At 49.9% G+C, this 26,332-nt stretch overlaps 1 protein-coding gene across 6 annotated transcripts in view; it reads left to right on the top strand.

Annotated features, from left to right (window-relative positions):
- The window catches only part of SPTB (spectrin beta, erythrocytic), a 141,449-nt gene that overhangs the window by 84,167 nt on the left and 30,950 nt on the right, over window positions 1-26,332 (top strand). For all 6 annotated transcript variants that reach the window (XM_043516033.1, XM_043516032.1, XM_038405961.2 and 3 more), the window contains exons 19-27: window positions 6,364-6,510; window positions 7,877-8,140; window positions 10,174-10,389; window positions 11,021-11,110; window positions 15,381-15,659; window positions 19,444-19,574; window positions 22,706-22,910; window positions 23,489-23,863; window positions 25,486-25,730. In XM_043516033.1, the coding sequence (XP_043371968.1) occupies window positions 6,364-6,510; window positions 7,877-8,140; window positions 10,174-10,389; window positions 11,021-11,110; window positions 15,381-15,659; window positions 19,444-19,574; window positions 22,706-22,910; window positions 23,489-23,863; window positions 25,486-25,730 (1,952 nt within the window). The remainder of the gene's footprint in view (window positions 1-6,363; window positions 6,511-7,876; window positions 8,141-10,173; window positions 10,390-11,020; window positions 11,111-15,380; window positions 15,660-19,443; window positions 19,575-22,705; window positions 22,911-23,488; window positions 23,864-25,485; window positions 25,731-26,332) is intronic.

Genomic DNA, 26,332 nt, shown 5'->3' with positions numbered 1-26,332 from the left:
AGTACCTCCCAATTAGCCCACATTTAGTTAGATGAATTTTAGCTCTTTCCTTATCCTCATCTGAGAGAAACAGTTTGTACCTGAGGTCCAGGTAAATGCAGCATCGAAATGCATCGTTGTCCAACACCATTTTCTCACAGTTCTTCATTGAGGCCAATAGTGTTTCAGTAAAAGGTGAAGAAGACACCTTTGTGTTGAGTTGGCATTTTAGCCCGGCTCTGTAGAAATCTCCCAGAGCAAGTTGTGCTGGTTGAAATGCCATTTTTGTAGTTAATTTAGCAGGCATTAGTGCAACCATAATATTTTTTAACTGCCTTCCATTTCTCATCACTCATATCAAGGGCTTGGTTTGAAGAAGTGGCCACCATATGCTTGCAAAACTCCATGAGTTCTAAGAGTCTTTCAGGCATTTTGCACATGGAATGCCATCTAGTTAGACAATCCAGGATTGGCTTATTTAAATTAAGCTTTTTCTTAATCACCATAATTTTTGGGTTCCTAAGTCTTGCAAACCAAACGTGCTTTTCCAACTATATGGTTCACAGAGCCATTCTTTCATAGCATCCTCACCAGCAAGTTGCAAGGTATGAGCAGAATAGTTAACTTCTTATAGAGCAACTCCACCGGCACCTGCCATGTTGAATTTTGTCTTTTCAGTCATCTGAAGTTGGCCTTGTTGTCTAGCATCTCCTGGTGTCTCTTTTCCACAAAAGTCCTCATTATTGTCCCCCTCTTTTTCACTCTCATCATCAGGTTCATCTTTTTTCTTCTTCTTCAATTATACACTTGACAGATTTGGCCCCATTAGCATTATCAGTGGTAATCATAGACTATCAGGGTTGGAAGGGACCTTAGGAGGTCATCTAGTCCAACCCCCTGCTCAAAGCAGGACCAATTCCCAATTTTTGCCCCACATCTTTAAATGGCCCCCTCAAGGATTGAACTCACAACCCTGGGTTTAGCAGGCCAATGCTCAAACCACTGAGGTATCCCTCCCCGCTAATGCTACAGAGACATCCCAGACCAGCTTCTGCCTTCGAATATGGTCACCTTCAGGTGTTCAGAAGTGTGCTGCTAATTGATCTGCTTCATAGCAAGTGTGTGGAGGATCATTTTCTATCTGCAGTCTGCTGCATATTAACTCCTAATGCAGACCTGGCAAGATGAGTAGCTGTGATAAATGAAGGTGGGGAGAGAGCTCCCTTTTATGGACATCCAGCCAGCCAGTTAGCTATAAAATCCCTTTTAGTAGCTGTTCTCTACTTGCTTTATCTGTAAAGGGTTAAAAGTCTCACTCCTATGCATAGGTAAAAGGAAGTGAGTGGGCACCTGGCCAAAAGAGCCAATGGGAAGGCTAGAACTTTTTAAAATTGGGGAAAAACTTCCCCTTTGTCTGTCTATGTTGTTCTCCCGGAGAGCAGGGACAGGGCTGGAGCTATGCAGTAAAAGCTTGTGCCAGGTATGAAAATCACCAGCTCATACCTAGACACTACTCATTTGAAACCCCAGATCTGTAAGTAGATCAGGAAATGTCGAGGAAGACGTGATTAGGTTTATCTCTTTTATTTCTTTATGGCTTGTGGACTCCTCTGTGCTAACCCCAGGTGCTTTTGTTTTGCATGTAACCTTTAAGCTATCTTGATGCTTAATCCTTGTAATTGTTTGTTTAAAACCTAGCAAAAAGCCTAAATTCCAGATGTATTTTCTTTCTTTTTGTTTTTAATAAAATTTATCTTTTTTAAGAACAGGATTGAATTTTTTTGTCCCTAAGAGGTTTGTGCATATGCTGTTTAATTAGCTGATGGCAACAGCTGACTTTCTTTGTTTTCTTTCTCAGCTCTTCCCCGGAGTGGGGGGGTCAAAGGTCTTGAGGGTACCCCACAGGGAGGAATTCCCAAGTGCACCTTCCTGGGTTCCAAAAGGGGTTTTTGCACTTGGTGTCAGCATCTACCTATCCAAGGTCAGAGAGAAGCTGTAACCTTGGGAGTTTAATACAAGCCTGGAGTGGCCAGTATTAATTTTTTAAAATTCTTGCAGGCCCCCACCTTCTGCACTCAAAGTGCAAGAGTGTGGAATCAGCCTTGACAGTAGCACAATGAACTTTCAAAGAAATCAGCTTGCCCTTGACTTCCTGCTTATGTTCGTATCATACTCTGGAAGGGCAGTGACTTTGTCTCAGATATTTTCATCATAGATTCATAGATTCATAGATACTAAGGTCAGAAGGGACCATTCTGATCATCTAGTCTGACCTCCTGCACAGCGCAGGCCACAGAATCTCACCCACCCACTCCTATGAAAAACCTCACCCATGTCTGAGCTATTGAAGTCCTTAAATCATGGTTCAAAGACTTCAAGGAGCAGAGAAGCCTCCCTCAAGTCAACCATGCCCCATGCTACAGAGGAAGGCGAAAAACCTCCAGGGCCTCTCCAATCTGCCCTGGAGGAAAATTCCTTCCCGACCCCAAATATGGCAATCAGCTAAACCCTGAGTATATGGGCAAGATTCACCAGCCAGATACTACAGAAAATTCTTTCCTGGGTAACTCAGATCCCATCCCTCTAATATCCCATCTCAGGGGATTTGGCCTATTTACCCTGAATATTTAAAGATCAATTACTTACCAAAATCCCATTATCCCATCATACCATCTCCTCCATAAACTTATCAAGTAGAATCTTAAAACCAGATAGATCTTTTGCCCCCACTGCTTCCCTTGGAAGGTTATTCCAAAACTTCACTCCTCTGATGGTTAAAAACCTTCGTCTGATTTCAAGTCTAAACTTCCTGGTGGCCAGTTTATACCCATTTGTTCTTGTGTCCACATTGGTGCTGAGCTGAAATAATTCCTCTCCCTCTCCTGTATTTATCCCTCTGATATATTTATAGAGAGCAATCATATCTCCCCTCAACCTTCTTTTAGTTAGGCTAAACAAGCCAAGCTCCTTAAGTCTCCTTTCATAAGACAAGTTTTCCATTCCTCGGATCATCCTAGTAGCCCTTCTCTGTACCTGCTCCAGTTTGAATTCATCCTTTTTAAACATGGGAGACCAGAACTGCACACAGTATTCTAGGTGAGGTCTCACCAGTGCCTTGTATAACGGTACTAAAACCTCCTTATCCCTACTGGAAATGCCTCTCCTGATGCATCCCAAAACCTCATTAGCTTTTTTCACAGCCATATCACATTGGCAGCTCATAGTCATCCTATGATCAACCAATACTCCAAGGTCCTTCTCCTCTTCCGTTACTTCTAATTGATGCGTCCCCAACTTATAGCTAAAATTCTTATTAATCCCTAAATGCATAACCTTACACTTCTCACTATTAAATTTCATCCTATTACTATTACTCCAGTTTACAAGGTAATCCAGATCCTCCTGTATAATATCCCGATCCTTCTCCGAATTGGCAATACCTCCCAGCTTTGTATCATCTGCAAACTTTATGAGCACACTCCCACTTTTTGTGCCAAGGTCAGTAATAAAAAGATTAAATAAGACTGGTCCCAAAACCGATCCCTGAGGAACTCCACTGGTAACCTCCCTCCAACCTGACGGTTCGCCTTTCAGTAGGACCCGTTGCAGTCTCCCCTTTAACCAATTCCTTATCCACCTTTTGATGTTCATATTGATCCCCATCTTCTCCAATTTAACTAATAATTCCCCATGTGGCACGGTATCAAACGCCTTACTGAAATCTAGGTAAATTAGATCCACTGCATTTCCTTTATCTAAAAAATCTGTTACTTTTTCAAAAAAGGAGATTAGGTTGGTTTGGCACGATTTACCTTTTGTAAAACCATGTTGTATTTTGTCCCATTTACCATTGACTTCAATGTCCTTAACTAATTTCTCCCTCAAAATTTTTTCCAGGACTTGCATACTACAGATGTCAAACTAACTGGCCTGTAGTTACCCGGATCACTTTTTTTTCCTTTCTTAAAAATAGGAACTATATTAGCAATTCTCCAATCATTCGGTACTATTCCTGAGTTTACAGATTCATTAAAAATTCTTGCTAATGGGCTTGCAATTTCAGGTGCCAATTCCTTTAATATTCTTGGATGAAGATTATCTGGGCCCCCTGATTTAGTCCCATTAAGCTGTTTCAGTTTCGCTTCTACCTCTGATTTGGTAATATCTATCTCTATATCCTCCTTCCCATTTGTCATGCTACCATTATCCCCAAGATCCTCTTTAGCCTTATTAAAGACTGAGGCAAAGTATTTGTTTAGATATTGGGCCATGCCTAGATTATCTTTAACCTCCACTCCATCCTCAGTGTTAAGCGGCCCCACTTCTTCCTTTTTAGTTTTCTTCTTATTTATATGGCTATAGAACCTTTTACTATTGGTTTTAATTCCCTTTGCAAGGTCCAACTCTACTCGACTTTTAGCCTGTCTCACTTGATCCCTACATGTTCTGACCTCAATTAGGTAGCTTTCCTTGCTGATCCCTCCCATCTTCCACTCCCTGTATGCTTTCTGCTTCTTCTTGATCACCTCTCTAAGATGCTTGCTCATCCAGCTTGGTCTACAACTCCTTCCTATGAATTTTTTCCCCTTTCTTGGGATACAGGCTTCCGATAGCTTCTGCAGTTTTGATTTAAAGTAATCCCAGGCCTCCTCTAGCTTTAGATCCATAAATTCTTCAGTCCAATACACTTCCCTAACTAATTTCCTTAATTTTTGAAAGTCAGCCCTTTTGAAATCAAAAACCCTAGTTGCAGATTTATTTTTGTTAATCCTTCCATTTAGTTTGAACTGAATTAGCTCATGATCACTTGAGCCAAGATTGTTCCCTACAACCATTTCTTCTATGAGGTCCTCGCTACTCACCAAAATTAAATCTAAAATGGCATCCCCTCTAGTCGGTTCAGCAACTACTTGATGAAGGAATCTATCAGCTATCGCATCTAGGAAAATCTGAGCCCTATTATTATTACTAGCACTGGTCCTCCAGTCTATATCTGGGAAGTTAAAGTCTCCCATGATCATGCAGTTTCCATTAGTATTTACTTTATTAAAGACATTAAAAAGGGCTGTATCCATATCCAAATTAGATCCCGGAGGTCTATAGCACACCCCAAGTACTATCGTAGGAGAGGCTTTACTAGTTTTCTTCCCCAATGTAATTTTTGCCCAGACAGACTCTGTCTTATCCATAGCATCGCTTCTTATTTCTTTACATTCTACCTCATCATTGATATACAATGCTACTCCACCCCCTTTACCTTTGTTTCTGTCTTTCCTAAAGAGCACATACCCTTCAATACCTGTAGTCCAGTCATGACTACTATTCCACCATGTTTCTGTTATCCCTATAATATCTGGTTTCACTTCCTGCACCAGTAGCTCTAGTTCCTCCATTTTGTTACCTAGACTCCTCGCATTGGTGTACAAACATCTTAATTTTTGCTGTTTGGCCTCGCTCACATTTTGTACCCTATTAGGCACAGTCATTCTACATCCAGTATAACCTATTAGACTAGTATCCACACCGCCCTCACTCCTTATATACATTCTCCTACCCACGGCTGTATCCATTCTTACTTCATCTTCTTCCCTCTCAATGCTAAAATCTGGCATGGAGATTTTCTGGACATCTCCCATCCATCTCCCCCCAATCATTTATTGGCAGTTTTTATTGCCAAAACCTTGAAGGAGGGAGTTAAGAAGTTCATCTTCCATCAACTTAAAAGATCTGCCATTCACTGTTACGAATTTGAGGCAAGCTTCAAGCAAAATTAGACTCCTCAATCTTCACTTTTATTGACTTGCTTTTCAACACAGAATCTAGAGCATGTTGGTTTGAGGACAGAATCTTTTTTTTTTTTTTTTTTTGGCACGGCGGGGTTAGGGTTAGCCTCATCGATGTGTGAACTTTTCTCACTTTGGGGCTAGCTGCTCTTGCGTCAGGACAGGACACTTGGTGGGGTGATAGCGCCCAGCAGTAGGAGGTGGAAAAGAGGTTTGAGGAGGGAGCTGACCGAGGCTAAGGGTGGGTTTGTGGCTGTTAGCGTGACTTAGAAGCAAGGCTGGGACAGGCTGTGGTCATGTTGCAGATGCTCTTTCCTGTGCTCTAAGGGCTGAGCCTCTGGCCACTGCAGAGTAGTAAGAGCAGCAAGGCAGTCTCGTTAGGCAGCCCCACACCTTCCCAAGTTTTAGTGCATCCGCATCCCCATTCCTCAGGCATACGCTCCAGCGCCAACATCGCTCACTGTTCTGCTGGTGTGGAGGAGGGGGCAGACAGAGATTTCAAGCTGGGATTTCCAGAGGTGCCTGAATCCCATAGGCTCCTGGGAGAAGCGCAGTGGTGGGGCTGGCCCTGTGACGTGTGCTCCCTTCCCTGCCTTTGCAGCTCACCCTCTGGATCGACGAGAAGATACTGACGGCTCAGGACGTGTCTTATGATGAAGCCCGGAACCTGCACAGCAAGTGGCTGAAGCACCAGGCCTTCATGGCCGAGCTGGCCTCTCACCAAGGCTGGCTGGAGAAGGTGGATGAGGTAGGTGACCTCCCGCGGGGGCTGGGGGAGCATCTTCCCAGGCCTTGTCCCGCCTCTGGCACCTGGCGCTCAGCGCATACCCGGCAGCTAGCGCAGGCCAGGCAACTCATGGGCTGAGGTGGGCCCCCACTCCTATCCACATCAACAGGCTTTCAGCAGATGCTTAGCTTGAAGCACGTGCTAAAGAGCTGTTTCAGGATTGAGTGAGGCTGTAGCGGGTGGCAGGACTAAGGTAGCGGTGGGGCAGGAAGAAGGGAGTGGGTCCTACACTGCCCTCCTGCGGGGTCCTTGGGTTCACAGGATTTCATTACTACCCCCTCTCTCCCCAGGCACCGTGGTACAATCCACAGGCCCCCCCTGCCCTTAACATGAGTGTCATATGACAGGGGAGGTGGTTGCCGGACACTGGTGGGGTCTCAGCTGGACACTGTGTCCCATTGGGGGTACCGCACTTTAGGCAAGATGTGGACAAAGTGGAGAGGGTCATGAGGAGAGCAACAAAAAAAGACCAGAGGTTTAGCAAACCTAGCCCTTGAGGGAAGGCATTAAGGACCAGGCTGGCTTAGTCTAGAGAAGAGGAGGCTGAGGGGGGACCAGATAATAATCATCAAATATGTATAATGATTCATAGATTCATAGATACTAAGGTCCGAAGGGACCATTCTGATCATCTAGTCCGACCTCCTGCACAGCGCAGGCCACAGAATCTCACCCACCCACTCCTATGAAAAACCTCACCCATGTCTGAGCTATTGAAGTCCTTAAATCATGGTTCAAAGACTTCAAGGAGCAGAGAAGCCTCCCTCAAGTCAACCATGCCCCATGCTACAGAGGAAGGCGAAAAACCTCCAGGGCCTCTCCAATCTGCCCTGGAGGAAAATTCCTTCCCGACCCCAAATATGGCAATCAGCTAAACCCTGAGTATATGGGCAAGATTCACCAGCCAGATACTACAGAAAATTCTTTCCCGGGTAACTCAGATCCCATCCATCTAATATCCCATCTCAGGGGATTTGGCCTATTTACCCTGAATATTTAAAGATCAATTACTTACCAAAATCCCATTATCCCATCATATCATGATTGTTCTCCCTGTCCACTGAGGGCAGGACAAGACGGAATTAGCTTAGCTTGCAGCAAGGGAGATGGAGGTTGGATATTAGGAAAAACTTGGAACAGGTTCCCTGAGGAGGGTGTGGAATCTCTGTCACTCCAGGTTTTTAAGAAAAGGCTGGATATACGCCTGTCAGGGATGGTCTAGGTTTGCCTGGTTCCACCTCAGTGCCCAGGCTGGACTAGAGAACTGCTGCAAGTCCCTTCCAACCCCACATTGCTATGATTCTCTTTTCCCCTGACCTCTCTGCAGGAGGGGCGGCAGCTGAGCCGGGAGAAGCCCCAGTTTGGTGCAGTGGTCTCACAGCGGCTGACAGAGCTGCACCAGCTCTGGGACAAGCTTCAGTTGATGAGAGAGGAGAAGTCTCAGCACCTCTTCGATGCAAACCGCTCAGATCTGTACGCGCAGAGCTTTTCCGACCTGGACAAGTGGATAGGCGAGATGGAGATGCAGCTGCAGTCAGACGAGCAGGGCACCGACCTGACAAGCACCAACAGGCTGCTGAAGAAGCTGATGGTAGATGGTGAACTCCCATGAGCACTGGCACTGCGGGGGTGGAGTGATGTCCTGCTGGGGAGTGGGGCGCATTGGAGACTGGCAGTACTAGGGGACGGATCAGTCTGCAGTCACCTCTTCCTGTCTCTTTCCCCTGTGGTTTGCAGGGGTTGGGGCTGCAGAGACGAAGCGGGGGAAAGGGATTTTCTGGCAGCGGCTTGCTCTACCCGCTCTCTTCTCAGCTGGCAGAGGAAATGCTCATCCTCCCAGGGAAAGAAGCATTTGTAACCTCCACAGATGTCCAACCGCTAGCAGGGGACAGACAGCCACATGGCGTTAGCCTAGCTTGGACACTGCCACTGGCTGGGGCAGCCTGTCCTGAGCTTCACAAATTCTAGCAGCTCAGATTCACCAGAGACTGTTACTGGCCTCATCTGTGCCAATCCACAGAGCATATGAGCTGGCAGTCACTGTTATAGAGGCTTGGGTCTCTAGCTCAAGCTACAGCCACTCATACTTTAGTTGAGAGGGCTCTAGTTGAATCCCCTGGGTCCCTTGCAATCCCTCCCTCCTGGGTAATCCAAACAGCCTTCCTCCAATGGGATGAATCCCGCAGGGACTGGTCATTTGAAAACTCTTTTCTATTTTGTTTTTAATTCAATCTAACCCTTTAGAAACATTCAGCATGTGTGTATCATGCTGCCCCAGGGCAAAGTCTTCTCTGGGATTGAACCTATGGATCTAAAAACAGGAGCTGGCACTGTCAGGCCAGGTCTGACACCTCAGAGGGACAAATAGACTCATAATAGACACATCCAGTCACTAGCAGGGGATGGGTAGTTGCACTGGGTTAGTCTGGGTCATGTTTGGAATTAGGAGCCATGAAGACAGGTTTCAGAGTAGCAGCCGTGTTAGTCTGTATTTGCAAAAAGAAAAGGAGTACTTGTGGCACCTTAGAGACTAACAAATTTATTTGAGCATAAGCTTTCGTGAGCTACAGCTCATTTCATCAGATGCATTCAGTGGAAAATGATAGCCATGAAGAGCGTCTCTGGGAGAACTGGTTGGAAAACGGGCTTTTTTCCACAGAAAATTCTTTGAAAAGGAAATCAAAAGTCTTTGTCAAAAACTTTCCCACAGTAAAGTTCAATTTTTTGATGAAAAATCAAAGTCTGAAATCTTCAATTGGGAAATGCAGCTTCGGTGCCTCATGAGAGCTGAGTCTAGGTGCCTCATGCTCCAATATCCTCTATAAGCCAGGCTCCGTGGTTGGACTACATCTCCCATGGTGCATCATGGTGTCCCCTCATAGTGCATGAGACAGTTGCATCATGGAAATCCCTGGCGGTGGTGCATCATGGGAGATGTGGTCTGGCCAGACAGCCTGGTCCATAGAGGAAAATAGGGATGAAGAAAGTGAACTACAGTTCCCATAAGGCACTGCAGCTGGCTCTCTGAATGGATATATTTCAGTTTTCAAGGCATTCTGTTTTTTCATTGAAAAACTGATGTTTTCTGTAGAAAGTAAACACTTTTTGCAAAAAAATTAGTTTAGTCAAAAACCCAACTTTCTGTTTGTTTCTGTAAAAAACAAACAAACAAACAAAAACCCACCCCCAAAACAGGTTGTTTGGTGATTATTTGATTTTTACGAGGAAACAAACTGAGAAGTATGAAGAGGTGACTGATTTACAGCTTGCCTAGTTTCCGAATACTGCATGTTTCATGGGATCTCCAACAGAATTATGCAATTTCACACCTTGTCAAAGCTGCAAGACCAGACAGTACAAACCCAGTTGATATTGCAGAGATGTGACACGTTGGGGTGGGGGTCACAGTAACGAAATAGGAAAAGACGTACATAAGTAGGGAAAGGGGGGCTCTAGGGAGGGGAGGGGAGGGGAAAGGAGGAGAGGTTGGGGGTCTGGCATTCTTTGAGCAGCATCAACGTGCTTTATCCAAACATCTGTTGATTAGCCAGTGGCTGTTGCTGCGACCGTGGCTGTGTGCCATCGCCTGGCTGGCAGTGGCGAACGTCAACCCTTTGTTTTCAGAGACTCGATGAGCAAGTGAGCACACGGAAGAGAGAGATGGAAGAGCTGCTGTCGCAGGCCCCTCCACCCAGAGGGGACGTACATGAAGCCGACAGCAAGCAGCAGAGCATCGAGACAAGGTTCCTGAATCTCCTGGAGCCCTTGGGGAAGAGGAGAAAGGAGCTGGAGTCGTCCAGAGCCAAGTACCAGCTCAACCGGGATCTGGCAGACGAAACGGTGAGCTCCCTGAACGGCCACACGCGCCATCTACGGCTCCCGGTGCTCCTTGCCTTCCCAATGGGCCTTTCACACAAGCCTCCCAGCCTGTTGCGAGCGTCTGCTCCATACCCTGGGTGACACAGCAAGGCCTTGTACATAATTTATTAGGTGTATTACTAACTAATAACTAATAAATAATAGGTAACTCCTAGGCGCTCTATCCATGGACCAGGCCTCTGATGTGCTAGGCGCTGTACAGAGACAGAACAAAGGGACAGTCCCTGCCATGCAGAGCTTCCATTCTGTCTCCTATGGTTGTTGCTCAGTTGTGAGTTGTGTGAAGGAAGGTCCCAGACCAGCTCCCAGGAACCGGGTCACCACTCTGATAGGGGGTTCAGTGGGTTGGGATGCCCGGGACTCATTGCTAGAGTGAGCCCTGGCAGGGCAGAGTCCATGGGCCAGGGTGCAAGGGGCTGGCGCTGAAGCTTGAGTGGAGCCTGTTGACTGGCTGGGCAGAGGGCTTGAGTGGGCAGGTTACCACATTGTCAGATCGTCAGCCCACTGCGCCCCATGCCGTGCTGCGGCCTCCTGCCACCCTCCCTGCCCCTCGGCCGCAGCCTCTCCATTCTCCTCTGCTTCCCTCTTGCAGCTCTGGGTGCAGGAGAGGCTGCCCCTGGCCAAATCCACTGACTACGGCACCAACCTCCAGACTGTGCAGCTTCTGATGAAGAAGAATCAGGTGAGTCTGTCTGTCACTGGCAATTTGTCCCAGCACCAAGATCAAAGCCGGGCAGCAAAAGTCTAAATGGGCCTTTTCAGAGGCATTCAGGGTGCTGCATGTACAGGATGTGGCTAGAAACTGGCCCCAGATACATTCCCCTAGGAGTCTGGTAACACTCACCTTGATGAGCTGCATAAAATGAGGCTTTCAGCCCTAGGAGATTTGGACACACGTTTTCCATTAAAACGAATGGCAGCTGGGCGCCCAGAGCCCCTAGGCAGCACGGGAGGATCTCAGCCATGCTGGGGTTGTGGGGGGCCACAAAATGATCACAGAGCAGCTGCATGATGTGGCGTGCTGGTGCATCCCTCTGGCCCTGTGCCACCCTGTGGGATTGTTGCATCACAGAGTCATGTGGGCAACTAGGGGTGGGAGGCATTTCTTCCCTTGGCTCTGCCTCCTTCCTGCCCAGAAGGGCTGCTGTCCCCACTGTGCTGCTGCCCATGCTGTGGGTCACCAGCATGGGAGAGCCAGAGGGCACGTACAGCTCTTTCCTCCCGCGTGCCGGGGTGCAGGCCTGGAGCTTGTCAATGATGCTGAAGTCAGGTGGTTATGGTGACGGTCCCATTGCTACAGACCATGGCCGCAGTCGGAGCTAGTGGCCACCTGGCTCATCCCTTCCCTGCGGAGTGTGACCCCATCACTAGCCATATGCTTCAGCACCATCCTCCCGCTCCTTGGCATGTACCCCTTCACACACACAGGCTGGTATCAGCCCCTCCCACCCCTTAGTTGTGGTGACTCTCCGGGGCCTCTGTCTCTGTGGGTATTTTGACAGGTTTCAGAGTAGCAGCCGTCTTAGTCTGTATTCACAAAAAGAAAAGGAGTACTTGTGGCATCTTAGAGACTAACAAATTTATTTGAGCATATGCTTTCGTGAGCTACAGCTCACTTCATCGGATGCATTCACTGGAAAATATGGTGGGGAGATTTATATACATAGAGAACATGAAACAATGGGTGTTACCATACACACTGTAACCAGAGTTATCACTGAAGGTGAGCTATTACCAGCAAGAGGAGGAGGGGGGGAGAAACCTTTTGTAGTGATAATCAAGGTGGGCCATTTCCAGCAGTTGACAAGAACGTCTGAGGAACAGTGGGGGGTGGGGGTGGGGGATAAACATGGGGAAATAGTTTTACTTTATGTAAAACATCCACTCCCAGTCTCTATTCAAACCTAAGTTAATTGTCTCCAGTTTGCAGATTAATTCCAGTTCAGCAATCTCTCATTGGAGTCTGTTTCTGAAGTTTTTTTGTTGAAGTATTGCCACTTTTAGGTCTGTAATTGAGTAACAGAGAGATTGAAGTGTTCTCCAACTGGTTTTTGAATGTTATAATTCTTGACGTCTGATTTGTGTCCATTTATTCTTTTACATAGAGACTGTCCAGTTTGACTAATGTACATGGCAGAGGGGCATTGCTGGCACATGATGGCATATATCACATTGGTAGATGTGCAGGTGAACGAGCCTCTGATATTGTGACTGATGTGATGAGGCCCTCTGATGGTATCCCCTGAATAGATATGTGGATAGATAGGTTCCTGGGTTAGTGATTCTGTTGTGTGGTGTGTGGTTGCTGGTGAGTATTTGCTTCAGGTTGGGGGGCTGTCTGTAAGCAAGGACTGGCCTGTCTTCCAAGATCTGTGAGAATGATGGGTCGTCCTTCAGGATAGGTTGTAGATCCTTGATGATGCGTTGGAGAGGTTTTAGTTGGGGGCTGACGTGATGGCTAGTGGAGTTCTGTTATTTTCTTTGTTGGGCCTGTCCTGTAGTAGGTGACTTCTGGGTAATCTTCTGGCTTTGTCAATCTGTTTCTTCACTTCAGCAGGTGGGTATTGTAGTTGTAAGAATGCTTGATAGAGATCTTGTAGGTGTTTGTCTTTGTCTGAGGGGTTGGAGCAAATGCGGTTATATCGTAGAGCTTGGCTGTAGACAATGGATCGTGTGGTGTGGTCTGGATGAGAGCTGGAGGCATGTAGGTAGGAATAGCGGTCAGTAGGTTTCCGATATAGGGTGATGTTTATGTGACCATTTCTTATTAGCACCGTAGTGTCCAGGAAGTGGATCTCTTGTGTGGACTGGTCCAGGCTGAGGTTGATGGTGGGATGGAAATTGTTGAAATCATGGTGGAATTCCTCAAGGGCTTCTTTTCCATGGGTCCAGATGATGAAGATGTCATCAATATAGCGCAAGTAGAGTAGGGGCATTAGGGGATGAGAGCTGAGGAAGCGTTGTTCTAAGTCAGCCATAAAAAAGTTGGCATCCTGTGGGGCCATGTGGGTACCCATAGCAGTGCCGCTGATTTGAAGGTATACATTGTCCCCAAATGTGAAATAATTATGGGTGAGGACAAAGTCACGAAGTTCAGCCACCAGGTTAGCCGTGACATTATTGGGGATACTGTTCCTGACGGCTTGTAGTCCATCTTTGTGTGGAATGTCGGTGTAGAGGGCTTCTACGTCCATAGTGGCTAGGATGGTGTTTTTAGGAAGATCACTGATGGATTGTAGTTTCCTCAGGAAGTCAGTGGTGTCTCGAAGATAGCTAGGAGTGCTAGTAGTGTAGGGCCTGAGGAGGGAGTCTACATAGCCAGACAATCCTGCTGTCAGGGTGCCAATGCCTGAGATGATGGGTCGTCCAGGATTTCCATTATGGATCTTGGGTAGCAGATAGAATACCCCAGGTTGGAGTTCCAGGGGTGTGTCTGTGCGGATTTGTTCTTGTGCTTTTTCGGGGAGGTTCCTGAGCAAATGCTGTAGTTTCTTTTGGTAACCCCCAGTGGGATCAGAGGGTAATGGCTTGAAGAAAGTGGTGTTGAGAGCTGCCTAGCAGCCTCTTGTTCATATTCCAACCTATTCATGATGACGACAGCCCTTCCTTTGTCAGCCTTTTTGATTATGATGTCAGAGTTTCTGAGGCTGTGGATGGCATTGTGTTCTGCACGGCTGAGGTTATGGGGCAAGTGATGCTGCTTTTCCACAATTTCAGCCCGTGCACGTCAGCGGAAGCACTCTATGTAGAAGTCCAGTATGTTGTTTCAACTTTCAGGAGGAATTTACCCAGAATCCTTCTTTTTGTAGTCTTGGTAGGAAGGTCTCTGTAGGTTAGTATGTTGTTCAGAGGTGTGTTGGAAATATTCCTTGAGTCAGAGACGTCAAAAATAGGATTCTAGGTCACCACAGAACTGTATCATGTTTGTGGGGGTGGAGGGACAGAAGGAGAGGCCCCGAGATAGGACAGATTCTTCTGCTGGGCTAAGAGTATAGTTGGATAGATTAACAATATTGCTGGGTCGGTTAAGGGAACCACTGTTGTGGCCCCTTGTGGCATGTAGTAGTTTAGATAGTTTAGTGTCATTTTTCTTTTGTAGAGAAGCAAAGTGTGTGTTGTAAATGGTTTGTCTAGTTTTTGTAAAGTCCAACCACGAGGAAGTTTGTGTGGAAGGTTGGTTTTTTATGAGAGTATCCAGTTTTGAGAGCTCATTCTTAATCTTTTCCTGTTTGCTGTAGAGGATGTTGATCAGGTGGTTCCGCAGTTTCTTTGAGAGCGTGTGGCAGAAGCTGTCATCATAGTCTGTGTGGTATGTAGATTGTAATGGATTTTTTACCTTCAGTACTTTTGATATGTGGTATGTCCATCTGTTTGCATTTGGAAAGGAAGATGATTTCGGTCTGTATCTGTCCCCCCCCCCCAGCCTTCCCCGCTCTCCTGCTGTTAATAGCTCACCTAAAGTGATCACTCTCCTTACAGTGTGTATGGTAACACCCATTCATGTTTCATGTTCTCTATGTATATAAATCTCCCCACTGTATTTTCCACTGAATGCATCCGATGAAGCGAGCTGTAGCTCACAAAAGCTTATGCTCAAATAAATTTGTTAGTCTCTAAGATGCCACAAGTCCTACTTTTCTTTTTGTGGGTATTTTGATATTATTATTGATTAGCTGTATTATCATTGAGCCTAGGACCAGGCCCCCGTTGCGCTAGGTGCTGTACAAATGCAGGAAAAAATGACGAGATTTAAACCAATATTTTCCCAGTGCCTGGGCACTAGCTGGACAGGAAAAAACCACTTCTGCCCCTGCATTGGGGTGGTTAGCTGGGAAGCAGCTAGCATGCCCATGTGAAGGCAGAACTCCTGCTGTCCCCTCCGCTGGGCCTTCGCGATGCCCGCGGGGCAGCGGGCATGTTTCTGAGGGGTGACGCGGGCTCTCCCCCGCTAGACACTGCAGAAGGAGACCGCAGGCCATGCCCCGCGGGTGGAGGACGTCCTGTGCAGGGCCGAGCGCATGGTGGCGGCAGCCGAGGGGGACTGCAGCGCCGTGGAGGAGCAGCAGTGGCTGCTGAAGGAGTCGTGGAGCGCTTTGCAGGAGGAGACGGGGAGGAGGTGGCGGCGGCTGCAGCAGGCGAACGAGGCCCAGCGGTACTACCTGGACGCCGGCGAGGCGGAGGCCTGGATCAGCGAGCAAGAGCTCTATGTGGTGGCTGACGAGAAGCCACAGGTGAGAACAGCTGGCGCTTAGCAATAAAACACGCAGAGAGCAGGCACGGTCCCGCTGCGGTCAGCGAACTGGGGTCTGGGCGATGGCCAGCACACCGGGGGTCGCCCGGCTCAGCCCAGCGCTAGGTTTGGCCCCAGGTGTTTCTCCAGGTACGTCTGCACTGCAGTCGGGAGGGGGGTGCGTGGAGCACATGTAGGCGCAAGCTAGCTGCTGTCATGGAAGCAGTGAGTGTTCAGGAAAAGGCGAAAGATTTACGTGAGCTGAAGAGAAAGCAGAACACGGCAGCTGCTTGCGTGTGTATGCAGGGCCTGGGCAGGCGGGGCTAGGCCAGGCTGCCGCAGCATAACCATTATTGGTTCCCTACAGGAGCTTTCCTCTCAGGAGCAGCAGAAGGTCCCTAAAAGTGCGGGGGCCAGTGGTGCCCAAACTGAGGCCCTGTCCCCCTGCGTGTTTCCCCTGAGGACCCTCTCCCTGCTATCCCTTCTTCCCGAGCCCCAACCCCCACGCTGTCCCTTCCCCTGAGGTCCCACCCCCGCGCTGCCACTTCCCCTGAATTCCCACCCCCACGCTGCCTCTTCCCCCCCCCAAGTCCTTGCCCCCTGCTCACTCCTCTCCACCTCCTTTCTCCCCCCTTCTCCCCCATCGCTCACCCTTACAGCCAGTAAAGGTGGGGGGGACATGTCCTCCTGACCCCCCCATTCCACCACCCCTATTTCCTCGAGCTCCCATGCTGCAATAACACCTCCCAGCTGCAGTGCAGACCATCCCCAAGAGCACTTGTGAGACAGTGGCTCTGCATGGGGTAGACGGTGCTCTCAGGTAGTCCAGTGAATCCTCTTTCTCGCTGCCTGGCTGGTGTGTCTTGCTCTGGGTCAAACTGATCCTCAGACTTGGGGATGGGAAGGAATTTTCCTCAGGTCAGAGTGGCAGGGACCTGCAGTGGGGCAGGCATGAGAGTGGACTGCCTGGCACCTCAGCCTCTCCTGGGGCAAGGGGTGAGTGCCTGTGCTACAGTAGTTTAGTCTGTTTAGGGATTGAAAGCTGTAGTTTAATTGACGTTGTGGGGCTCAAGCCAGGGGTGTCTGGATGAACTGTAGTGCCCTAGGCGGTGCACCAGGTCAGACAAGACGGTCCCTTCTGACCTTGAACTCTCTGGAACTCTGTGGCCCCCCTCTCTGCAATACCACCCAGTGCATGCCCCAGTGGCGGGATGAGCGGGGCCCAGACCAACAGTGGATGCTCCGCAGCACAGAAGATGCTGAGGCCGCCAGATCCATTTATGGCTCAAACCCCCTGGGCCATATCGTCAGTTGTGTTTGCATGTGATGTCCATTGAATGGCCCAGCACCATCCCCAGGCCTCCTCCTACAAATGTCGACACCATGCCGGTACCGGGAGGCTGCTCCAGTCTGGGATTGGGTGTGCCGTGACTCCAGAGGCTCCTGCCGTGCTTGGCTGCAGAGGCTCCGTGTGGCCCCATGCGCTGTGCTGCTGAGCCAAGTTTGCTCCCCAGCGCCGCTCTTGGGGGGTTTCTGCACCACTGCCCGCTATTTTTTCCCCCCCAGAAAATATAGTCTGCCCAAGAAGTGCTGCCGTTCCATCTTTTGCCCACCAGAGGCCGCTGTGTGCCAGAGCCCCCGTCTGCATTCATGCTACTTGCTGTTCAGGCGCCACAGCAGCCTCTGGTGGATGAAAGGGGGAACTGCAGCACTTCTCGGCCAGAATGTATTTTCTGCGGGGGAAAAACAATTATGCAGCCAGACATGAATCCTGCACGTGCGCGGTAGTGCAGAAGTCCCCCAGGAGTAAAATTCCACATGGCTCTGCTGTGCTCATGGCTTCATGCCTTCCCTAGTCAGGGCACTCCGAGGCCTCTTTCTGCATGCATGTGAATGTACATCTGAGATGGGTGTGCTCCTGCCTTGTGTACATAGCTTTCTGCTCTTCGGCAATGGACACATCTCGCTATGTACTGCCAGTTCCGCACGTTCCAAACCGCCGAGTTTAGCTCAAAAAAATCCTGCGATTTTAAATGAAAGCTGAGAGTCTCCCATAATCACATGACTCCAGGAGCTCGGGCTTGAGGAAAAGCACCAAATATCACGACTTTCCCCTAAACATCGGCCTCGGTTTTAAAACAAATTTTCACACACAAATCGGTTTTCAAGTTAAGGGGGTGGAAAATCCCCCTTCTCACATCCCTAAATCTAACCATCAGCAAGAACACTTGGCTCAGGAGCAGGTTGCACAAAGGTGGCTTTAAGTCACATTTCTGACCTCCTGATCTTGGGGGCCACAGAGGCTAGGGTGTAACTTAGCCCTAGGGCCTTGTTTAAGTTACAGCAGTCTCCCTGGGCTGCCCTCACATCTCTGTGTGCCCCAGCCACACCCCTGGTATGCCCCCTATACCAGGACCTGTGAAGGAGTTCTTCAGAGGACAGCCTGTGTAACCCAGGCCTGCTGGGCATGGTGCTCTGTCCCCATCTAGTGGCATCTAGTCTAGCTAGAGATTTGTGAGTCTGCTACAGCCTTCGCTAAGAGCCACGTGGCTTTTAGTTCAGGCAATAGAGGCTCATACACTAAGCTTCAGAGGTTCCAGGTTCTATCCTGCCCACCAAGAGAACCCTCCCTGAGCCAGAGCTTTAAGAGTCCATTTGCACTGCTTCCGTCCTTTCACCTGGTGCAAAGAGGCCAGAGGAGGGGTGAGGATCTCCGCTTGGAGATCTAGGCCATTTCCCTCAGAGCCAGGCCCTGTCATTACATACAGCAGGCTGATTTTGTCCTTGCTGAACATTGTGGGGTGGTTTGTGTGTCACTGCAATTGAAAAACGTCCAGCCTGGGTGTGGCTCACCTGAGACCAGATGGCTGTTCCAGGGGCACATTGTAACACACAGAAGTCTGTAGATGCGTAACTAGGTACTTAGTAAATCAGTAGATGGTGCTCCACAATACACACCTTTGTTCATGGGCTTTGTCAGAACAATAAGAATGGTTTAGCATCAGCCAACCCCAATCATGAGCCAGGCCCCCCGATATCATGAGATTTAAAATAAATACTAAATGTTGGCCGATGGAAGGAGGGTGGCTTAGTGGCCTGCATGCTGGGTGGGGACTCAGGAGATCTAGGTTCTATTCCTTGCTCTGCTGCAGGGTGACATCTCCTTTCTGTGCCTCAGTTTCCCCTCTGTGCAATGGAGATAATGATGCCAACCTTCTTTGTACAGCACTTTGAGATCTAGTGATAATGAAAGCTGGGCATTGTTGTTATTATTTTAGTTGCCTTCTGGTTTCTAAGCTGTGAGGGTCACACTAGGCTCATGATTTCCAGCTTTTCTCCATAACCACGGGTGCTAGGAAATGTTCTCCTGAAAGCCGGGTAATCATGTGACTCCAGGAGCTGGGGATTTAAGAAAAACCCATAACTATTGTACAGTTTGGCAGCACTGGTTGCTACGGCCATGTACTGCATGTGGCTTCCCAAGTGCAGCAAGACACACACACTCTTAGCAAGAGCACCCCAAAGGGAGGTTACAAACCCCCTGATTGGAAATGGCTGGGACAAGGCAGCATGGCAGGAATCCTGTGCTTGGCACTAGTTTGCGTGGAGGCCAGAATGACAGGCACCCCTTTGAACAAGCGAGGGCCCAGTTTCCGGCTTTGTTGCCCACGTTCTGCCCCGACGTCTGGCCAGCGCAGGGCAGTGGAGCATCAGAACCAGAATGTTTGGCCAGATGTGCGTGGGCTCTGGCAGCCCGCCCCGGTGCTAACCCTGTCTGGTTGCAGGATGAAGAGAGCAGCATCGTTATGCTGAAGAGACATCTCCGCCAGCAGCGCACCATGGACGACTATGGCAAAAACATCAAGCAGCTAGCTGGCAGGGCGCAGACGCTGCTCTCTGTGGGCCATCCAGAGGGGTACGTATGAGCCAGGCATGAGCCCTTACTACCGGAGCATCAAACCACCCATCTAGGGACACTGGGGCGGGGAGCGGCCTGCCTGCCAGTTCTCGGTAGCTGCTTCGATTCCAGCTCCTTGGGCCCATAAATGTGCAGAGACTAGCACCAGCCCTGTTGGCTCTGCTGTGTAGGTTCGGAGTATGTCTACATTGCAGCTAGATGGGTAACTACCAGCCGGGGGAGACATACATGCACTACCCCTGTTCGAGCTAGCACCCTCCAGAGAGCAGCACAGCAGTGGGATGGGCGAGTCGCCCGTGTAGGTACCTTGGGTCTTGGACTGGATAGCACTAGGGGCAGCTAGCCCCTCCTGCCACCCATGCTACCACTACCATATTGCTATATTTAGTGGGCTAGCTTGATCAAAGCTAGTGAGAGTAAATCTACTGGAGCTTGGAATTGCACGTTCCCTCGGTGTCTATATGGGACTGTCCGGCTGCACAGACGGACGGAGAGACAGCCAGATGGCAGGTCTCCTGTTCCACTCAGAGATGCCCAATCCAGGGCCTTTGGCTCCTGGCCTCTACCGCGTGGGATAAAAGCAAATCCGTCCCACGTCATATTAAGGTTCCATTTGTAAAGGGTTAATAGATGCTCAGGCTGTGAGCAGGATGTGTGGCAGGTAGCTATAGACCATGTCAGAAGATCTTATAAACCATGGGTATAAACCGTGGTTGTGAACTGCATGCTGGGTTCTGTAACAATCTGTGACAGCTGATGAGCCATTCATTAAAACATCGACACATCACACATTGACTCACCTCATAGGAACTGTTTATAAAGGGAACCTTCCTATGCAGAGTGACCAGCAACTCTCCTTGGGATCCGTGGGCCTTCAGCTTCTAGACAGGATGCAGGGTAACTAGCATGTCGTGTAGCTCTGAAGCAGAGGTTTCGCTGGCACGTTGGGGGTTAATAAATGTTCTAGCAAATTTTCCTTTAATGATGCTGTTTGCTGGGAATGCCAGACTTATTGTTGGCATTACAGTAGCATGTAGAGGCCCCAGGTGAAATCAGGGCCCCATGGGGGCCGGGCGCAGCACAGACACACAGTGAGAGACAGTCCCTGCCCCAAAGATCTCACATTCTAAACAGACCGGGGTGGGAGGGGAAATAGAGTCACTGAGAGGGGAATGGACTTGCCCAAAGTCACCCAGCAGGTCAGTGGTTGATCTAGGAATTTAACCCTCAAGGAGCTCAATCTATTAAGCTTAACAAAGGGAAGGTCGGCTAAGGGGTGACCTGATCCCAGTCAGTACGTACTGATGTGGGGAACAAATATTTAACAATGGGCTCTTCAATCTAGCAGAGAAAGGCCTACCATGATCCAGTGGCTGGAAGTTGAAGCTGGACAAATTCAGACTGGAAATAAGGTGTCAGTTTTTAACACTGAAAGTAATAACCATTGGAACAAAGGTGGTGGTAGATTCTCCATCACTCCCAATGTTTAAATCAAGATGGGATATTGTTCTACAAGCTCTGCTCTGGTTGAGCCAGGAATTAATTCAAGGTCGGTCTCTGGCCTGTATTATATGGGAGGTCAAAAGAGAGGATCACATGGTCCTTTAGGAAGTGGGATCTATGAACCCAGGTCTCCTGACTCCCAACCCAGTGCTGTGCCCCCTGGGCCACACTGGCTCTGACTGTCCTGAATATAGCTGGTTACAAATTCTCCAACAGACATGGTTTTCCCTCAGGAAATTATTATTGATTTGTATTATCGCATCACCGAGGAGCCCTGCCAGGGCCCAGGCGCTGGGCAGACACAGAAGGAAAAGACTGGCCCTGCCCTGCTATTTTGTTGAAACTGAGGCTTAATTTACACTTGGAAGATTTGCCGGCATAGCTATGTCAGCTAAGAGAGGAAAAAAGTCTCAGCCCTGAGCCAGCAAAACCTCCAGTGTCAGTACAGCTAAGCTGGGAGACAAGTGCTTCAGTCAGTTTAGCTGATGTCATCCGGGGCAGCGGGGAAGTCTCTGTCATGTGGACCAGTGGTTCTCAACCAGGGGTGCGTGTACCCCTGGGGGTATGCAGAGGTCTTCTGGGGGTACATCAACTCATCTAAATATTTGCCTAGTGTTACAGTTGGCTACATAAAAAGCCCTAGCGAAGTCAATGCAAACTAACATTTCATACAGACAATAATGTGTTTATACTGCTCTGTATGCTATACACTGACATGTAAGTACAATATTTATATTCCAATCGACTTATTTTATGATCGTATTGTAGTAATGAGAAAGTCAGCAATTTATCAGTAATAATGTGCTGTGACACTTTTGTATTTTTATGTCTGGTTTTGCAAGCAAGTAGCTTTTAAGTGAGGTGAAACTTGGGGGTAAACAAGACAAATCAGACTCCTGAAAGGGGTATAATAGTCTGGAAAGGTTGAGAGCCACTGGTGTGGACAATGCTGAAACTTTCTCTGTGAATGTGTCTATTTCAATTACATTTCCTTTTGAAAAAGAATGTGAATGTCCCGGTTTGATCCTATCGAAACGGGCCATCCCGAGTGCTCAGTTCATTTGAGATTGTTTTGTAAGTTACTGGTTTCAGAGTAGCAGCCGTGTTAGTCTGTATTCGCAAAAAGAAAAGGAGGACTTGTGGCACCTTAGAGACTAACAAATTTATTTGAGCATAAGCTTTCGTGAGCTACAGCTCACTTCGTCGGATACATTCAGTGGAAAACACAGTGGGGAGATTTATATACCAACACAGAGAACATGAAACATGAAAACCCATTGTTTCATGTTCTCTGTGCGTGTATATATAAATCTCCCCACTGTATTTTCCACTGAATGCACCCGACAAAGTGAGCTGTAGCTCACGAAAGCTTATGCTCAAATAAATTTGTTAGTCTCTAAGGTGCCACAAGTCCTCCTTTTCTTATTGTAAGTTACTGTATAAGAGACGTTTCTAAAGGTTGAAATTGAGACAGTTCAGTTTCCTCCAAGCACTTTTTATTTTAACATTTTGTGTTGTGGGAAATTTGGACCCTTGTTTTGGTTCCGACTGGGAACGCCAACTTCCGAACCACGGGGCTCCCAGCCATCATGGTCGCTGACCTGCCTACTGTCTGTACCTCCCAGGGAGCAGATCATCCGGCTGCAGGGGCGGGTGGATAAGCAGTATGCGGGGCTGAAGGACCTGGCGGAGGAGCGCCGGCACAGGCTGGAGAACATGTACCACCTGTTCCAGCTGAAGCGGGAGGTGGACGACCTGGAGCAGTGGATCGCGGAGCGTGACATGGCCGCCTCCTCCCAGGAGTTGGGGCAGGATTACGACCACGTCACTGTGAGTTAGCGTGCCGGCCGAGGACTGGCAGGGCTGAGGGCATGGCTGCCCCGGTCTGGGACGCCTGCCTGGTGTTTCCACAGCAGCAGTGCATCGTGAGGCTGGAGCTTTCTGTAGCCCGGCGGGGCGAGGGGATCTTTCTGGAAACAGAACTGTAGGGCAGCCTAGCCATGTGGACAGAGGGAAGAGGAACGCTGCCAGGGCGAGGGGGTGTGTGTACAGAGCAGCGCACCCAGGATGGGGGTGGGAGGGCTGTACAGAGGAGCATGCCCACAGTGAGGTGGGGGGTACGGAGGAGACAGAGGTGGATTACCGTTCTGTGGGGCCCTGGGCCAGAGCAAGAAGGGGCCCCACCACCCACATCCCAGTGCTCCTACTGGGGAAATGGGGTCAGGGCGCGGGGGCTTTCCCTGCTCTCCTGCAGGAGCACTGGGTGGGGGGAGTGGATCGGAATGCGGGGGTGCCCATTTTTCCGGGCCCCCCAGTTGGCCGGGGCCCCTGGGCACGGCCCCGTTCGCCGAGTGGCTAATCCGCCACTGGGAGCAGAGCGCCCCTGGTGAGGATTGTTTCTCTGCCAGCTGCTGCGGGAGAAGTTCCGGGACTTTGCGCGGGAGACGGGCAGCGTGGGGCAGGAGCGCGTGGACAATGTGAACCTGGTCATCGAGCAGCTGATTGACGCTGGCCACTCGGAGGCTGCCACCATGGCTGAGTGGAAGGACGGGCTGAACGAGAGCTGGGCAGACCTGCTGGAGCTCATCGACACGCGCATGCAGCTGCTGGCCACCTCCTACGAGCTGCACAAGTACTTCTACGATGGCACCGAGATCCTGGGGCTCATCCAGGAGAAGCAGCGGGAGCTGCCTGTGGAGCTGGGTCAGGACGCCCACACTGCCGAGTCCTTCCACCGCATGCACACAGCCTTCGAGCGCGACATCCACCTGCTGGAAGGGCAGGTACGGCTCCCGCACTGCAGGACCTCGGGGCTCCTAGCGCACCAGGGGCCTGGGATCAAACTCATCTCTGCCACGTTAGAACACCTGCCGGCGATGCCCCTGGGCTGCCTTATTGCCAGCTGCTCCTTGCTCCTGGTCGTCCCGTCACAGGAGCACCAGGGCTCGCTGGGGAGTGTTTTCCCTATGGTTTGGCTAGCTGGGGGAAATGGGAGGCCGTGTCTGCCCTGCTTGGGTTTCGCTAGGCCATGCTCTGCTTTTGCACATGTAGGCCACCAGCCGCGGAACATGGCTCGTAGGTGATGCATGGATTACAGGGCCAGACGAGGCCACTCTGAGCTCTTGTAAACTCGCCAGAGAGCCTCCCCCAGGGATCCCTGCCACCAGCCCAGAACTCCGGGCTGAGCTGGAGCAGAGCTTTGAGAGGGACAATCCAGCCTGGATTTATAGATGCCATACCAGGGTTGGAGAACCCGCCCTGCCCCGGGCGATCTGTTCCCTGCTAAACATCTGCCTCTCATTTCAAACTGGAATGTTGCTGATGTCAGCTCCCAGCCACTGGCTCTTGCTTTGATGGTGTCAGATCAGCAGTTCTCAAACTGCGGGTTGGGACTTCAAGTGGGTCGCGACCCTGGTTTAATGAGGTCACCAGGGCTGGTGTTAGACTTGCTGAGGCCCGGGTCTGAAGCGAAGCCCGAGGGCTTCAGCCCTTAGTGGCGGGGCTCAGTCTTCGGCTTCAGCCCTGGGTCGTGGGGCTCAGGTTACAGGTCCTCCCACACGGGGTTCAAGCCCTTGGGCTTTGGGTTTGCCTCCCCCAACCCCACCAGGGGTAGCCAGGCTTGGGCAGGCTCAGGCTTTGGTCCCCTCTCTTGTAGTAATTTTTGTTGTCAGAAGGAGGGGTCGTGGTGCAATGACATTTGAGAACGGCTGGATTAGATTACAGAGACCCCTGCTAGCAAAAATCTGCCCGGCCTGATACAGCAGGATCAACTCAGCTCTCAGCCTTCTTCTGAATAAACTAACCAGATTGAGCCCCTTCAGTCTCCTGCTGCACAGCCGGTTCCCAGACCTTACATCGCCCCGTAGCTCTTTTCTGAGCCTTTCCCTGTTTTTCAACATCCTTGGACCAGAGTGGGCTCAGTCTCCAGGACCGGTGCCACTAATGCCATACACAGACACAATACCACGTGTCTGGTCCTACTCAATATCCTCATGTTCATCCTCCCAGGTACAGCATCACCCTGGCAGCTCATGTTGAGTTGCTTGTCCAGTATGATTCACAAGTCCCTTTCAGAGGCCCCACTTTCCCGGTTCAGCCCCCCATGCTGTAGGTGGGGGCTGCATTCCTTGTTCCTAGATGTAGAACCTTGCATTTGGCCATATTAAAATACATGTTGTTTGCATGTGCCCAGCTTACCAAGTGACCCGTCCTTGTTGTTATTTACCACTTTCTTGTCTCTATGTCAACCGGTGGTTGGGATCAGCCCTGTCTGACAGACAGGAATTGTGATGGGACTCCCTGGTCTAGAACTAGAGGCAGGTGGTAGACTGGGGCCCAGGAGTCATGGAACCCACGGCTCGGCTTCCCCCCCCTTGGCCACATTTCCCCATGCTCTCTCCGGCAGGTCCAGCAGTTCCGGGAGGTAGCAGCGCGGCTGCAGACAGCCTATGCAGGAGAAAAAGCCGACGCAATCCAGAGGCACGAGCAGGAGGTGTTGAGGGCCTGGAAGTCCCTGCTGGATGCCTGCAGCGGGCGGCGAGCACAGTTGGTGGATACAGCCGAGAAATTCCGCTTCTTCAGTATGGTCAGGGACCTCCTGTCTTGGATGGAGAGCATCACCCGGCAGATCGAAACTCAGGAGAAGCCCAGGTAAATCGCCATTGAGGGGGAATGGCCCTGGTCCGCCCTGACTCACCCCCTCCCCACACATGGACCCTGGATAAGCCCTACACAGGGTCCGACATGTCACAGCGGCATCTCTATTCCCAGCTTTTAAATGTTCACCTGACACTCATCAGAGGCTGAGAAGCAGCCTTGTACTTCACAAGTCTCCCTTTCTGTAGAGACAGGGTGAGCATATTTCCAAAAGGGACACCATGTGGGGCTAGCCTGAGCCCTTCCCCCCCATGTGTGGGGCTGGTCCAAGCCGCTGTCTCGAACCCATCTCCCTACACAGGGCTGGCCCATGTCACTCGCCTGAGCCCAACCTCCCGCCATTCCCCCCCACGCAAGGCTGGCGTCACTGCTCACCCGAGCCCTGCCTGCCCTCTGACCGAGCCCTGCCTTCCTGCCCTGAGCGGGGCTGATATCACCCCTTGCCCCCCCCCCACATGTTCCTCCACACCCCACCTTTTGGGGGGGGCACAAAAATGGTCATTTGTCCTGTTTGCTGTTGCCAACTGGCCACTTTTGCCAAAAAAGTCGGGACGGCCAGGACAGTGCTTAAAAAAAGGACTGTCCTGATCAAAATG

Source organism: Dermochelys coriacea, chromosome 6 (genome assembly GCF_009764565.3).
Source record: "Dermochelys coriacea isolate rDerCor1 chromosome 6, rDerCor1.pri.v4, whole genome shotgun sequence".
NCBI lineage: Eukaryota > Metazoa > Chordata > Testudines > Dermochelyidae > Dermochelys > Dermochelys coriacea.
The sequence above is the reverse complement of the archived record's forward strand: the minus strand, read 5'-3'. Positions and strand labels throughout refer to the sequence as shown.